At 46.7% G+C, this 14,574-nt stretch overlaps 1 protein-coding gene across 3 annotated transcripts in view; it reads right to left on the reverse strand.

Moving 5' to 3' along the window:
* Window positions 1-5,709: 5,709 nt before the first annotated feature.
* ADORA2A (adenosine A2a receptor) overlaps window positions 5,710-14,574 on the reverse strand; it is a 30,454-nt gene continuing 21,589 nt past the window's right edge. For all 3 annotated transcript variants that reach the window (XM_075041658.1, XM_075041659.1, XM_075041660.1), the window contains one exon: window positions 5,710-11,689. In XM_075041658.1, the coding sequence (XP_074897759.1) occupies window positions 10,729-11,689 (961 nt within the window). In that variant the 3' untranslated portion in view covers window positions 5,710-10,728. The remainder of the gene's footprint in view (window positions 11,690-14,574) is intronic.

Here is a 14,574-nt window from a genome sequence, read left to right on the forward strand (position 1 = left end):
GCAATGTAGAGGCTCTGATAAACCCACGGGATTTGGGGGGACGGGACGGGACACAAAGATGCCAAGAGGAGGAGTTCAGGGAATGGGTTTCACAGGTAAGACAGAGCAGAGGTTCGTTCCCTCAACACAGAGACACTCAGAACTGCTTTTGAGACAGAAAAACAACCAGGTGGAGCAGAGCTAACCACGACTCTCTGCCCTGAGCAAAGCACTAACTCACCCCACACCTAGGCTCAAGATCTTCATTCCACAGACCCTGTGCCCTAGAGAGCAACTCTTCCTCTGTCTGGGCAAAGCAGAAACCTTCTTTTCTCTACTTTTCTCTCCGTCCAGGCAGTAACCCCTTCCTTTGTGTTAAGGTTCAACATCTGCTTGCTCCTGTTAGAGAGAGAGCTCCAAGCTCTGTGCTTCCCCCCAACACACATGCAGCAGAAAGCTTTCCCAGCCTCTCCTTTCTTTGTTATCTTATTGCATGGATGCTATTTCCTGTGTTTATTTTTCTTGTCTGGCTTGCTGGCCTGGAGGGTCTCACCTGCTGGAAAACTGCCATTACTTCTCCATCTGCAACACTGACCAAGGATTAGCAAAAAATAGCCTTAGGTCACTTCTAGTTTCCTTAGGATGCCTGACTACCAGCAGAGGCCAAAGGCCACAGATGCTGAGAGAGAGCAGGTTCCGGTGCATCTTACCTGGAAGCTGACATCAGCAGATGCATCTCTTTAGGAAGCAGAACAGGGACACATGTTTTACAGAACTGGGATTCATCCGGCATAGAGCAAACACAGCCACCTGGAAAACACCAAGTTCATGGCTACGTCCACAAGGACCTCCCTTCAGAGAGGGCGAACGTGTCTGTGCAGCAGACAGAGCACAGCCTTGTCCAAGACCTGACTGACACGCAGGCTTCAGCGTTCAGTGTCAGCTACATGTCACTGACGTCCTGACCCCAGGATGCAGCCTCATGCTTTTGACGGGAAGAAAGCATTAAACTCTCCCTGGGAGGATCGTGTGTCCCACACAGCGCTTCCAAATCAAATGCTGATCGGAAGATCCTCCTGCAAGGGAATCGGAGACTGCTGTTAGCATATAGAGAGCACATCCCTCCCTCCAGCCACACACTGAAAATCTACAGGAACGTTGTAGCTACAGTTCTTCTGAAAATCCAGGTAGTGCTGAACCATGGAAAGGGACAGAGAGCCCCTACATCCTGGATAAATTTCTTGTGCATCCCGGGTCTGGCATACGGCGGTAAAGGAGGGATCATCTGCAGATGTAGAACCTAGGATGGGAGGGAACTTGCATGGGAAGCCAGTGCTCAGAGAAAGCAAGCTATAAAGGTTTCTGATTAAAAGCCTTGATTCCCAAGCCTTGGCTCAATCCATAAGGAATAGGGGATCTTGGGTTTAATTTAGTTGCAGATGAATGTTACATGGGTTAGTTCTGCAGAATGGAAGGCCTCAGTGCAAGTTACAAGATATTACTGTATATTTCCTCTGGAAGGAAATCAAAATGCTATTTCTCATGAATTCAGAAAGGACGCAGCTGTAGAACAAGCAGCTGACTCTCAGCTTTAGCTGTGGCATTGAGTTACCAATGGTGGGAGAAAAGACTATTTCTGTTTTTCTAATGCAACCTTTAGCATTTTGATCCTTCTGGAATTAGAGGAGGATCTTGAGGAGGGTCTGAGATTTTTTTGTCTCCACCCTATTCTGTTAGTGCTTTTGGCATGAATATAAAGAAAGGCAGGAAACACTTGGAATACTGGACTGCTCCCAAATGGCAGGCACCTCAGAAACAAGGCAGCCAGTTGTCCTTTACTTTAAGGTGCTGAGTGCTCATGTAGCCCAGCACCCCAGTGCCAATGCCGGGTGTGCTCCTCTTGAGACTCTGCCTTTGAATCAGCCATAATCTTTGTGAATTAACTGCAGCTCTCCCCTTGTAGCCTCTCTGGGACTGGGAATGCAAACATTAGCCCTCTTCTCCCCAATGTCTTTTGGCTTTGCAGAATAACTTCACAATCTGATGTGTTACCATTACAGAAGAGCTTCAATTTAGCAGCACATGATTCCCAGCTGTCTGCAAAGGAGCCCTGTATATCACAGCCCCTGCTGCCACGGCTAGCTCAGAAAACCTGACTGTGATTGCTCACAATCATGGTTAACAGAGGAGATGGTATGGCAGGGATTCACCCAGCAGCAGGCAAAGTCTCAAAGCTACCATTCCTGTCACCTGCAAAATTGGCCACATCCTCTGGATGATGGAACTGTTTAATATCACAGGATCCAGTGTGCATGGCAGGGCTGCTCAAAAGACATTAATACAGGAAGCAATACTCTTCAATGTCGAATTAAATCCCTGATGGGTTAAACAGTAATGTGAAAGGATGGGAGTCCTCTTTGCCCCAAGATTCACACTGCTGCAAAGAGCATTCTTCCTTTGCAAGACAGTTCTTCTCTTTTTATGGCCCAGTGGTCAAAGGTTCTATCAGCATGGATTCAAAATGACCTTCATCCAGCCTGGATCAGCATGGTCAGAGATGCCAGGTCCAGTGCACCTGCCCTGCAGAAGGCTTCAGCATCTGCCACTGTTCAGCCCTTCAGCACACCTCCAAAATAGGAACTTGGCAAACAAAGCTAACAGAGTGCATTGCTAAGCAGAACATTCTGCCGAGTCCCAACACCAGGACTGCATGTTATAGGGCACTTGCCAATTCCTGAGTCAACTTTATTTATTATACACTAGAAAGGTCATGACGAATCTCAGAAGATAAAATCTGTGTCTGTCAAGCCACCTTCCTTATTTTCATTGGCCCAGACCCTCATGTTCCACACCAACAATAACAGGACATGGGTTCAAGAGGCACCATGAGTGCAAGCTTACCCTGAGATGGCCCAGGCTTGTTTTGCATTCTTCATAGAACTGATCCAGGCTGCTCAATTCTCTTTATTAGGACTCTTTTTTTCTTTTCCCTGGATGCAATCACCACACTGCACAAGAGCCTTGCATCCCTGGGAACCCCAAAGCACAGGCACAAGCTGTCACAGCCCAGATGATGCCAAATGCCCTAATGATGCAGCTGCAAGTTCTCCAGCAAGATGAAGTATCTTCTGAGATATGCTTAACTCCCATTTAGGAGTAATATCCTGGACTCATACCGGCCCAAAAGACATCCCCATGACCTCATCAACAGCTGAGGCAGCAAGATACCCCATGCACATGGATTTTCTTCACTGTAATTATGAGCCGTTATCTAATCTCCTTGCCTTAGGTAAGGCAAAAAAATTGGAGCTGCCTAGGGCTCAGGGTAAATCCTTGGCAAACAAAGCCTGAGTGATTGCAGCTCCAGTGCTGTCAGTGTCCAAGCCAGCAGGTTTAAAGACTGCCCTGGGCTCTGTAGAAGTTGCACTCACCTCTCTGGATTGCAGCTAGACACTCCTAAAAACCACAGTCCCAGGTTTGGAGTTCGGTGCAACAGGCTCAGGCCACACAGTATGGATCTGCACTCCAAATAACCTCATCTTTACACAGTTTATTCTGAACTTGCATATTAAAAGCTCTTTTCCCAGTCCTCGCCTTTCACTTGCTGAAAAATCACCATGCTACTCTCAGACCCAAACTTGGCTTAGATCATTTTCTTTGATGTGTTGCAAGGACTCCAATTCTTGAAATCAATTTCTGATTTTCTGAGATCTGGGTAGTACTGCAGGATCTCAGCAGTGACTACTGCAGTCACACAGCAGAGAAATGACAGTGCTTGTAAGAGTGTCGCATCTTCCAGCCAAAAACCCTCCAACAGTCCCATCTACTGGGTAATTTCTGAGGAAACAACTCCAATATTCAGAAGTGGCCCCCTTTCTTCTCAGAACAGCACTGAAGAGGAGATTGGGAAGTCAGGGAGGAATACAGCTCCACTTACTATTCAGCGAGACTCCAACCTGCAGTGAGTTGCATCATCTAACCTGCTTATTTGTGGGATCAGAGGTGGATTCCTCCCAGGATCACTCCGAGCTGACAGAAGTCCTTCTCCCTCCCTTGAATAAACATATGGGAAATCTCACTCCTCAATTGGTCACTTCAGTCAAATGCAAGACAGCGGGACTCTTTGCTGTGAAAGTAAATTGTGAGGTCCACAGGGCCTCAGACAAGGTGCTCAGAGCTTTTAACTCCCTAAAACTTCTCCTCAAACCACATGATGGTCAAGAGCACAGCAGGCACTTTTATGTACTATTCTTAGCAGCAAAGGCTTCCTGTTTGGGGGCAGAAGTGACAAGGAAGATCCTGCTGCTTTAAATACTGTGAAAGGCTTTTTAGCCAAAAACATAATCCACCCACTACTAGGGAAAACACCATCCTCTGCAGCCCCATCCTACTTCACCATTCAGAAATGTCATCAGTTCCCCAGTGCTGCATTAATATTAAACTATTGAGCTATATGATCCTCAGACAGCTCTTAGTCTACAGCAAAAGCCCTGCAAAGTCTAGTTTCTCTGGGTGACTAAGCCAAGACGTGGATCTCTGAGCAGAGTTTTCCAGATCAGGCCAATTGTGTTAAACTGGGAGCTCTCGCTGTTCTTTCAAGTATTCGTTTTCTTCCTGGGGCCAGGTAGGGCCATTGTTCCCCCTGGGCTCCTGCAGACGCCCATTGTTCCTCCGAGCTCCTGGCCTTTGATGCTGCGGAACAAAATGCACAGTGTTTGTGAAAGGAGGGAAAAATCAAAAAGCTTTTCAATTACACAGTTGGTTGAACAGCTCAGGCACAGCTGGCCGCAGAGCACTAGGGTGCCAAGCACCTCTCCACAAACTGGGGCCTCCAGCCAGGCCTCTAGCCCAGCTGCAAAGTGAACCAAAAGAGGGAATGACCAATAGTTGATGGTTATCTGGTGAACTTTCACTTCATCACTACCCGATTCCAAATGCTCCTGGAGTGTACAGACAATCACTACCGTCCTCATACATGCATTTAGTAGCTTCCAGCTGGAAAAAGCTGGAAATTATTCCCGCTTCATCCTGTCAGCATTGCTCAGAATTGGCTTGAGTGACACCACAGCAGCATCTAGATTTACTCCCTCCACTTCCAGACTAATTTGGCTGACACCAGGCTGGAGCTAGCTCAGCCCGAGTGGTGTTGGCAGAACAGGACAGAGGTCTGAAATTGTGATGGTCTTACAAGGAGGTCTGAGGTGCAGCGGCAGGGCCACGTGGAAGGAGAGCCAGCAAACTGGGATTCTCCAGTTACAGCTGGCAAAGTTGTTTCATGGTCCAGTTATGGACCCTTCAGGTCCTGCTGTGTAACACAAAGTTCCTGACGCTGCAGTGGTTTGGGCAAACACAGTGCTCTACCTTGTGTTCGGTGTGCAGCTGTAAACGCTTTCTCTCATTGCCAAGATGACAGATCCCAGGATGTCAGAGATGTGAGGGGTCTTTCTAGTCCATCTGGGTCTGTCACCTGAGTCCATGCTAATATCTTCTGCAAAAGAGTAGGCAGCGCCAGGGAGAGAGCTCTCCGGAAGGATCTATCTATGGAAAAAGCTAATAAAATAATAAGAAAACACTTGCACAAAAAAGGGCCAGCCAGCCGGATCTTCCTGGGACAAAGGCACTCACACTCTCTTTTACAAATATATTTTATTATTTTAATGCTTATTAAGAAATGTAACCAAGACAGACTCAGCAGCACCAGCGGCTCCTCACTGCCCAGCAGTCTGATGACTTCACAGATATGAAAACTTCACAGATTCAAAAAAACCTTTGGTCAACGCACTTTAAATACATTTGCATGCACAGACTCTCCCACCCCCTTCCCTCCCCTCCCACTGGTAACTGACAAACAGAGGGAAAACAACAACTATATTCATAAAACATTTAAATTAAAAGAGTAATTGGTTTATAGTGACAGCGTGTGCAGCAGGGTGTTCATAGTGTCTTGGTTTGCAGACCACAGAGACAACCGCTCCACAGGACAGGGGGCAGGAACACCAGCTCATGAAACAGAGTGGGGGAAGCAAAGGATGTCCTCAGATCGACAGGTTCCAGTCTTCATTTTAACACATCCTTGTGTGAACAGTCCCAGCAGACAAATAAGACAGCGAGTTACACACAACATGCCCCAGTTTTGGGATTCTTAGTCTGTCAGGGTTAGTCATCTCTCATGCAAATGAGGAACTGGTGTGGTTTTAGTTACTCTTGATGTGTTTTACCGTAAAGAAGGCCAAAAGCTCAGGGCTAGAAAGAAAAACTCTCCGGTATGACTCAGTGCTGTTTGATGCCCAAAACAAATTGGGAGAGAACTGACTATTAGGCAGCTAAACTTAGCAAACACCACTAGAGAGTATTCTACAGTTTTAATGCATCGCAGCACTGTTGCAGCATGCTTGTCCTTCCCACATAACACAGCTGGATTGATTTGGTTTTAGGTAGGGCTCATGGTCACGAAGCAGAAGGGCTTTTGTTACACCTGGACACACTCATGAAATGAGACAATGTACGTGAAAAGGAGATAATCCGTAAGAACCACTTCTACCTCAGTCACATATAGACCATATAAAGTCAACCCTCCGCACACATCAGACAAAGTTTCCCCTCTGCAGTGACCCCAGGAGAGCTGTAAGACTGTACATCCTTTCCAGAGTCCTTCCTCAGCAAGTCACACCTTGGTCTCATGCCAGCACCATCTGTGCAATCCCCAGCACCTCCCAGCACATTCCTGCTCCCCTGAAATCCTCCCCAACACCTACCCTACAAATCTTCCTTCACCACCAAGATTTCCCGTCTAACCCTAACCCTCCAGCCTGCTCCCACACCTCGGAGACATTTTTATATCCACCAGCATCCCCTGGAGCCTCTTTTCAAAGAATGATCAAAGATTCAGACTACTCCATGTAACTCCCAAGTCCATCTGCACAATAAGCTTCCTACCACCAACGGGGATCAGTGGCAAACCCTTTGTCTACAGTAACCCCAGCTGTCCCACCACGCCAAATGGCTTCTCTGTTCAAGAGCTGCAGTTCAAGCTTGCACAGAGCTTTGAAATACTACTGATCCAAAAGAAACTCTGCAGGACAACGCTGTAAGTGCATTTATTTGCACATACAAAAAGCAGTGCCCTATTGAAGAGAGGGCCCCAAGACAAACTCTTGATAAAATTACTCCTGGCAACTGATCAAACTTTACTTTCTCCAAAACTCTATAAACCAAATAAACCCTGGAGCCTAAGAGTCTCCAGGGAATGGTGAAATTCCTGGAATGCCCTCATGCCAAAGGAGGCACCACATCTCTCTATGGGTCTTCAGCCATTTTTACTAAGAAGTTCCAGTTCAATGAAATCAGTCTCTTCTCACTCTCTGGACCTACTGCACCTTGGATTCCCAAGGAGGTCTTCTCCAGCCTCTCCTGATGGTCAGCTCATTCTTTCCTTTGTCTTGGTACCATCTTTGTTTATCCAGAACAGCTACATTTCATCAGCTAAAAATTCTCCAGCTGGAAGGAAAATGGGGATGTGAATGGGGAGGTCAGGAAAAAATCATTTAACTTTTGCTTTTCTAATGATCCCTGCCCTATGCAGTTTGGAAGACAGGTACTTTTCTCAAGAGTGGAGCGTGCTGCCAGGAGAAGGAAAGAGCACATTTCATTGATGGGACTCCACAGCTGCGCTTTTTTTTAAAAAAGAAAAAAAAAGGCGCATAAGCCTTGAAGTCATGATCCCTAGGAAACAAGAAATAAGAAGTCCAAAATTCTGTTCAAAAGGCTCATGCTTCCCCCCAACAACTGCTTCAGAAACATCTTCTGAAGGTCCATCTCAGACATATGTTTGCCAGAAGTCACACAGCATGTGGTACAATTGCCATCCCTTCCTTCCTGTGACTACAGACTTCCAATTCTATATAAAACACGCTGCGTCCTTACCCCCACTGCACTTCCTCCTGCACACATCCCCTGGCCCCTTCACACACCCTTTTCATTTCAAATCTGGATCACGAATACTGAAAGGGATGGGACACATTTGGGGGGGCATCTCAAACAGCAACAGAAAAGCTAATTTCAAGACATCTGGAAACTCCGTAAGGTCAGATGGCAATCTGGTTGGGCAGGAAAGTTTTCCTGAGGGACAATCCGAAGTTTGTCTCATCAACATAGATCAACTTGATTCTTGTGGCAACCAAGCAAGAGGCTGCCATAATTGAGTGTGAAGAAGCTCAGGATACAATAGAAAGCAACCAACCCACATCAGCTGTTGAAAGTCTGATGCAATGTGGCACAAAACATCCCTTTACAATGGCAACTAAAGCTCAATAGGAGACACTTCGGCACTCGCGTGTGTTCCAGCACATGAGCGATCCTGGTATTTTCCCACACTTCCTTCCCTGCTCTGCTTCTTTGTGGACCTAATTGTTATTGACATGAATGCCGGATGTAATCTTGTGTTATTCTTAGAAACATTTCAGCTCCCAACTGAGGCCTGAAGAGATCAGACCCCCATTTTCCTGACTGAGTTCCTCTGCCACTGTTGCAGTAGGTCAGAGGAGCCACCTACAGAAATATTCCATCAAGAAAGATCAAGAGTAACAAGATCCCAAGTCACCCTACAGAGGAACTACCTACGACGTCAGTTACAGAGAAATGGCTTAGTGTTTGTTAATGGTGCTGGAGTGATAATCCACTCCTCTGACGTTAGACTACGTGGAAGAGCCGTGCCAAGAAAGCAGCAATTCAATTAAACTCTGATGTCTATTGTTCTACAAGCTTGCCTGTCTTTCTGCTAAGGATTGTGGTGGCAACCACATCTTTTTATCCATCTCACAGTAAGCTTTGTGTTAGCTTGGAGCAGTTACATACTCGAACACGTTCAGCATTATAAACTACTCCCCACTTTCACATAGGGAGACTGGCAGAAAGAAAATTCTCCTCAAATAAAACTGACTTTTCATTTTAATAGTTCACAATATTTAAAATAAACATGGAATAAGAACACACAAACCTAACCTGCTCTTCCTCAAATATCAAAATCCAGTTCCCCTTTCCTTTCTGAAAATGAAATTATTTGGCTTCTGAAATGTTAGTGGACAGACATAAAGAAAAGCCAGGTTTGGGGGATGATATTTCTGATGTTTTCAGCTAGGGAATAAACTTCAGATCCCTGGAATTACCAGACTTTTGGTTTTCCAGTAGGACCATTACTGCCTGTCTCTCCAGAAGGCTGGTGATGTTGGACATGGATTATTTGTCTGGAAAAAAAAACAACCCAGACAATCTTTCAGTAGAATTCAAGCTCATGTGGCATTCTGCTGTCCTTGAGCTACCAGGCTTCATAAGCAATACAGAAAATTATGAAACTGCTGTGGAACACCTCTACAACTAACCACATCAGTGCATACACTTGCTGCAGCACAGATTTGCCTGTTCTCTTACACAGACAGACTACTGCAGTTTCTAAGCTGATTTCCACTACTACTGACATCCTTCAGCTTCTCAGAGTAGGAGCATCTTCTAACCAGACCCAGCTCTGTTGGCCTCTGCACTGCAGGGACAAATCAGGCTTCACAGTAAAGCACATCAGGAAAAAAATGAAATCACAGGAGAAAAGATGTTTAAATAGAGCATATTGGAATTCCAAAACTAAGTGTTGGGTAGTGTGTGTGTGTTCCTCCCTATCCCAAGAAAGAAGAAAAAAATCCCACAGCCTTTTGAGTGAGGACAAAAATGACCACAATACGGAAAATCAGCTCCCCTCACACACATATGGGGCCATGGAAAGAATTTGCATTCTAGGAGCTCAGGAGGACAAGCACAGAGACAGGGCGAAAAAGCAGACGGTGCCCACCAGCCTACAGACAGCTCACACGCCCGACAGCTCTTTGCAACACCTCAGGGCACGACTGCCCCTCTGACACAGACCACAACCTGGCCTGCTTGTCTACTATCTGCAGCACCAAGCCCTTTTCCTACGGGAAACCCATATTATAGACTTTTCATTATTTGTTAGACGAAGTTGAGAGCTATGAGGTTATATTTGCCTTGTGCATCCGGAACATTGAGCGCTCTGGGAATGGATACGAGTTCTTGCCCATTTTTATAACTTAACATTAAGTAATCTTATCAAGACAAGAAAAAAAAAAACATTTGAGCCACCTGTTGCAGTATAAGCTTTAAAAACATGAACTGAAAGACGAAATGCCATGGTTAAAGGTATCCAAAGTTCCCATCAGGTAAATTCCTTCCCTGTCCAAGCAGCTGCTGGCATCCTTCCTGACCAACAGATGTTGCTACCCCCCTTCTGTTTGTTGAAGGGCCAAAGTACTAAAAGGCCCCTTTCCCCGTTGCTCTTTGCAGTTCAGCGAATACTTCCAGCCATGCTTTTATTTCTGTTGGTAAAGACAGCAAAACCAACACGTAACCACAGACACACAGTACAGCGTAATGTCATGATATGCCCTGCATCAGCAGGGTCTCCCAGTGCTGAACATGGAATGCCATCTTTGACCTTGGCACTGCTCTTGGTGACAGGTCATCGATGGCTCATGTGTCCCTCCTTCCTTAGTCCGTTTCAATGGTCTCTTGGCTTTTCTCCAGTCTAGTATTTAGGATCATCCCAACAGTCCTGGGTAGGGCCCCCTTTCTCCACAGTGATCTGAATACACACCTCTCCCCCCGCCCCCCAACCTCCCTTTCTGCCACAGCAGAGGTCACCAATGGAAAAAAAATAATTCTACCAGGAAGACCTTGAAAGTCTCATCAGGAAACATCAGCTGCTGCGAAGGCTGCTCTTTCCAGATCTGAGTATGACACCTGGGCATCAATTAGCTCTTCACTGTGAAGCTCCCTGTTCATGCAGGCATCTGAGAGAATCCCGTTTTTGCAGGAATGTGGGAGGTGCCCATTTGTCTCCACGTCCAGAGCACTTCCATTCTGGTGCCATTCCAAGCCAGCTTTGCATTTGTTTAAGTCCTGCTTTTCAGGATCCCTGTGGATCTCTCCATTGGTGTATACTTCTAATGCATACTCACTGATTCGTATGCTGGCGTTCTCTGCGTCCCCACCGTGAGTGGAAGTCCTAGAGCTGGCCGTTCCTGCCTTGAATGGCTCCTTCCGGCCCAGGATATGCTGGCTGATGATTTTACGGAAGGTGTATCGGAACTCCCTGATTCGGTAGGCATAAATTAGAGGATTTACAACCGAGTTGGCATGAGACAGGATGATAGCCAGATACATCAGCCAGAGGGGAGCATGGGCACAGTTTGGGCAAAAAAGGGTAAAGCAGTTAATAATATGTAGTGGAAGCCAGCAGACTGCAAACAACCCAACAATGATGGCTAAAGACTTAGCTGCATGGACTTCCTTCTGCAAAGTGGAGCGAGAACGTTCCCCGTGTACCATCTTGTTCTCCATCTGCTTGAGCTGTCGCCGGGCTGCCATGAAGATTTTCAAGTAGATACCGAACATGAGGAGGAGGGGCAAGAGCACACAGGCAAAGAAGTTGTAGTAGACCATGTACTCCATGGTGACCACAGCCTCAAAGAGACATGCCACCATACTGTTGCTGCAGTTGATGGGAGAGGACTTATTGGAACCCAGCTCTTCGATCTGGGAGCGATTGTGCCACCCTAGCATTGGTGTCAAGCCGATAATAAAAGATAATACCCAGCAGATGGCAATGATACCTTTAGCTCGAGAGCCAGTCACCAAGCCATTGTACCTATAAAGTAGAGGAAATGGGAATTACATCAGTATCATTCAACAAGCCCAACACCCAAGCAACTTCCCAATGGCCCAAAAGACAGAAGACAGCAAGAAAGGTGTCTGCTTCTCAGAGGGACCTTTGAATCGCCATGTAGAACTCACACAGCACAGCACAGCAGGGACCATGGTGACATTGTATGCCACGAATTTCCCTCCCTTTCCTTTAGGCAGTGAATAGGTGACAGAAAAGCAGGGAAATTAATACAGTTTTCATGTGTTCCTTCACTCCACCAGTCCTATTGGTCATGCACATAGACCTTGCAGCCTGGATAACCAACGGCACTGCTCTGACCCTTGGTGATGAAGACCACTGTGGCTCTCCTGCTGAAGGCTAAGGCAGTTCCTCCTTTCTGGCAAAGGAGCAGTCTTGTAGCATGGAATTGCTAGGTCTGTCTTACAGTAGATCTGTAAGCCAAATAGCACAAACGAACTCGCAGACACAGTGCCATCGGCCCCATGTCCATGTTCAGGTGTGCTCCAGGGAAATTCTGCTGACTCAATTGCAGAAGCCAGGCTGGCACTGCCTTACACAGCACCTCACTCTGCTCCTCCACAATGGCACTTTCAACAGCACCAACCTTCCTTCAATAACTGAGACTAGTCAGCAGTTTTCCTCACTAGCCCAGCTAAGCTGACCCCATGTCTTTCTCAGAAAGGAGGAATTAAGCTGAGGACAGTGCTCTGACTACAGGTGTGCTGTGGGCTGCACTGCACACACCAAAGGGGACTTCAGTGGGGGAGGTATTGATATGCCTGGCTGAAGCAAGTGCTCTTAGCAGTAAATTCTCCAAGATCTGTTGAAAGAGACAATAAGCAACATGGTAAGAATCTGACAGCGCAGCCAGGGACCTTGGTTTGTTTGAAATATCGGCCAGTTCCCAAGGCCTCACAGGTTATTGCAAGTCCTGAGCTGACTCCACCAGTTCTTCTCTCTGAAAATGTAAATCAGGGCAACAGTTTAACATTTCAATGCAATTTCCTTCCCTTGGTAATGCTTAGCATGGAAAGTAGATGGCCAGATTCCCACATCGTCCAGCGTGGGTCCCACACTGTACTTGACCCCATGTGTCTGCGATCAGACAACAGTAGTGCTGGGCTTCCAGTGTTTACCCAATGCTCCTTCTCCCTCTGTCCCCAGAATTCTCTCAGCAAACAAACATATATAAAAAAAAAATAATCCAACAAGCCATAGAAATGTTTCCATCTCTCAATGAAATAGTTACTCCCACAGGTTCATGCTCCTATCCCAATGCAAGTTCAAGACAGGGGAGGAGAAAGGCTGCTTTTGCCAGGCACAGTACAGAAGGAGATCCTGCACGTGCTTTAAATACCTGCTGATGGGCCTTGGAAAAAACCTGGCTCCACACAAGACCCGGCAGGCTTGTGTCTCCCTTCCTCAGCTGTATTTCAAAATCAGAAAAGAGGGAGTGAGGGAGGGAGTCAGCCACACAAATTCCCAGTACCCAAAATACACTGAAATCCTCCTTCCAGAAATAAGGGAGGGATTCAGCTGATTCTGAGAGATAAAAAGGTTTCTCCAGCAAGTAGTGGATCCTGCTCAATGCTTAGGGGATGCTAAGGGCACAGCATGGATGGTAGCAGGGAGCTGCTCACATTCAGACCTCATCAACACAGCAAAACAGTATCTGAGCTTTGAAAAGTATACTCAGGGAGCAAGAGATTGGCTGAAGGCACTTGAAGCTTGGAAAAATAAAAGACAAACAAAAAAACCCTCAAAACCCTGCAGCCCTGGAATTGGCTACATCTTGTCATAGGAATTTTGAAATTGTGCAGCTGTTATCCCACGACTAGAGATGTCCCTTCCCTTCCACTAAAAATATATTCATTACTGCTCCAGGCAACCACCCCCCTACTTCTCCCTCCCTCTTACCCTCTGGGGATTCCCATGCAACAAACTTTACAAGGCTTAGAAACAGCACTTAACCCAAGCAGCCGCCTGCTTTCCAGCTGCAGTGTATTGTGCTGGCAGTGGCAATTATCAACTTATCGGTGAGTGCATTTCCGTAACGCCTTGGTCGGTATCTCCAAGGGTTAAGAGAGAAAGCTCACAGCATCTCGTGACATAGTGTGCGGCACTACGTTGGCCAGGTACCCACTGAGAAGTGTTCATTCGCTTGGGAGAGCTTAATTTCTAGGATCCACATGAGACACCTTTGGCTGACTTGGCTGAAGTAGGGTTATTGTCCAGGTGGACTTTCCTGGACTCGTTCCTTTTGTCCACTCAGAGGTGTCACCAGGCTGGCATCAAAGAGTTTGTGCACCTGTCTAGACATCTTTCTAGGCTCACAGCAGCTAGGCCAAAGCTACTCTCTGTATCCCCAGTGCTGTACAGCTCTACATGGTAAGTTCAGGGCTTCCAGGAAGCATCACGCATACTGTGAGTTGCTGGCACCTATGCAGCAGACACAGCCTGCTGAAAGGAGGTGGTCACACCTACAGCCCGTGTTCTGCATAGCTAGCGGGTGACTTTGTACCATGTCTGATGTGTCCAGACAGCACTGGATTGTCTGTGCAAAAGCAGTTCTCGTGCTTCCTGGAAATACTGGACTTGCTACACAAACAACGACTTCTACTCGTGAAATTCCAGACACAAAGAACATTAGCGCAGAGCATAGGGACGCTCACGGTGGAGTTGTGTATGGGGATAAGGTCACCTGACTCCTCTAGAAAACAAAATCCACTTTTGCAAACAGAGGGAAATGTGGATGTTTTCCCCAAAATAATTTCACCTGCCCTGCTGCTCTCCCAGCCATCAGGCTGGCAAACTGACTCCAGGAGAACAGCTGCCCTTGGTGAATGCACAACTCATCTGTGCTGCCT

Source organism: Buteo buteo, chromosome 11 (genome assembly GCF_964188355.1).
Source record: "Buteo buteo chromosome 11, bButBut1.hap1.1, whole genome shotgun sequence".
In the NCBI taxonomy this organism is placed as follows: Eukaryota; Metazoa; Chordata; class Aves; order Accipitriformes; family Accipitridae; genus Buteo; species Buteo buteo.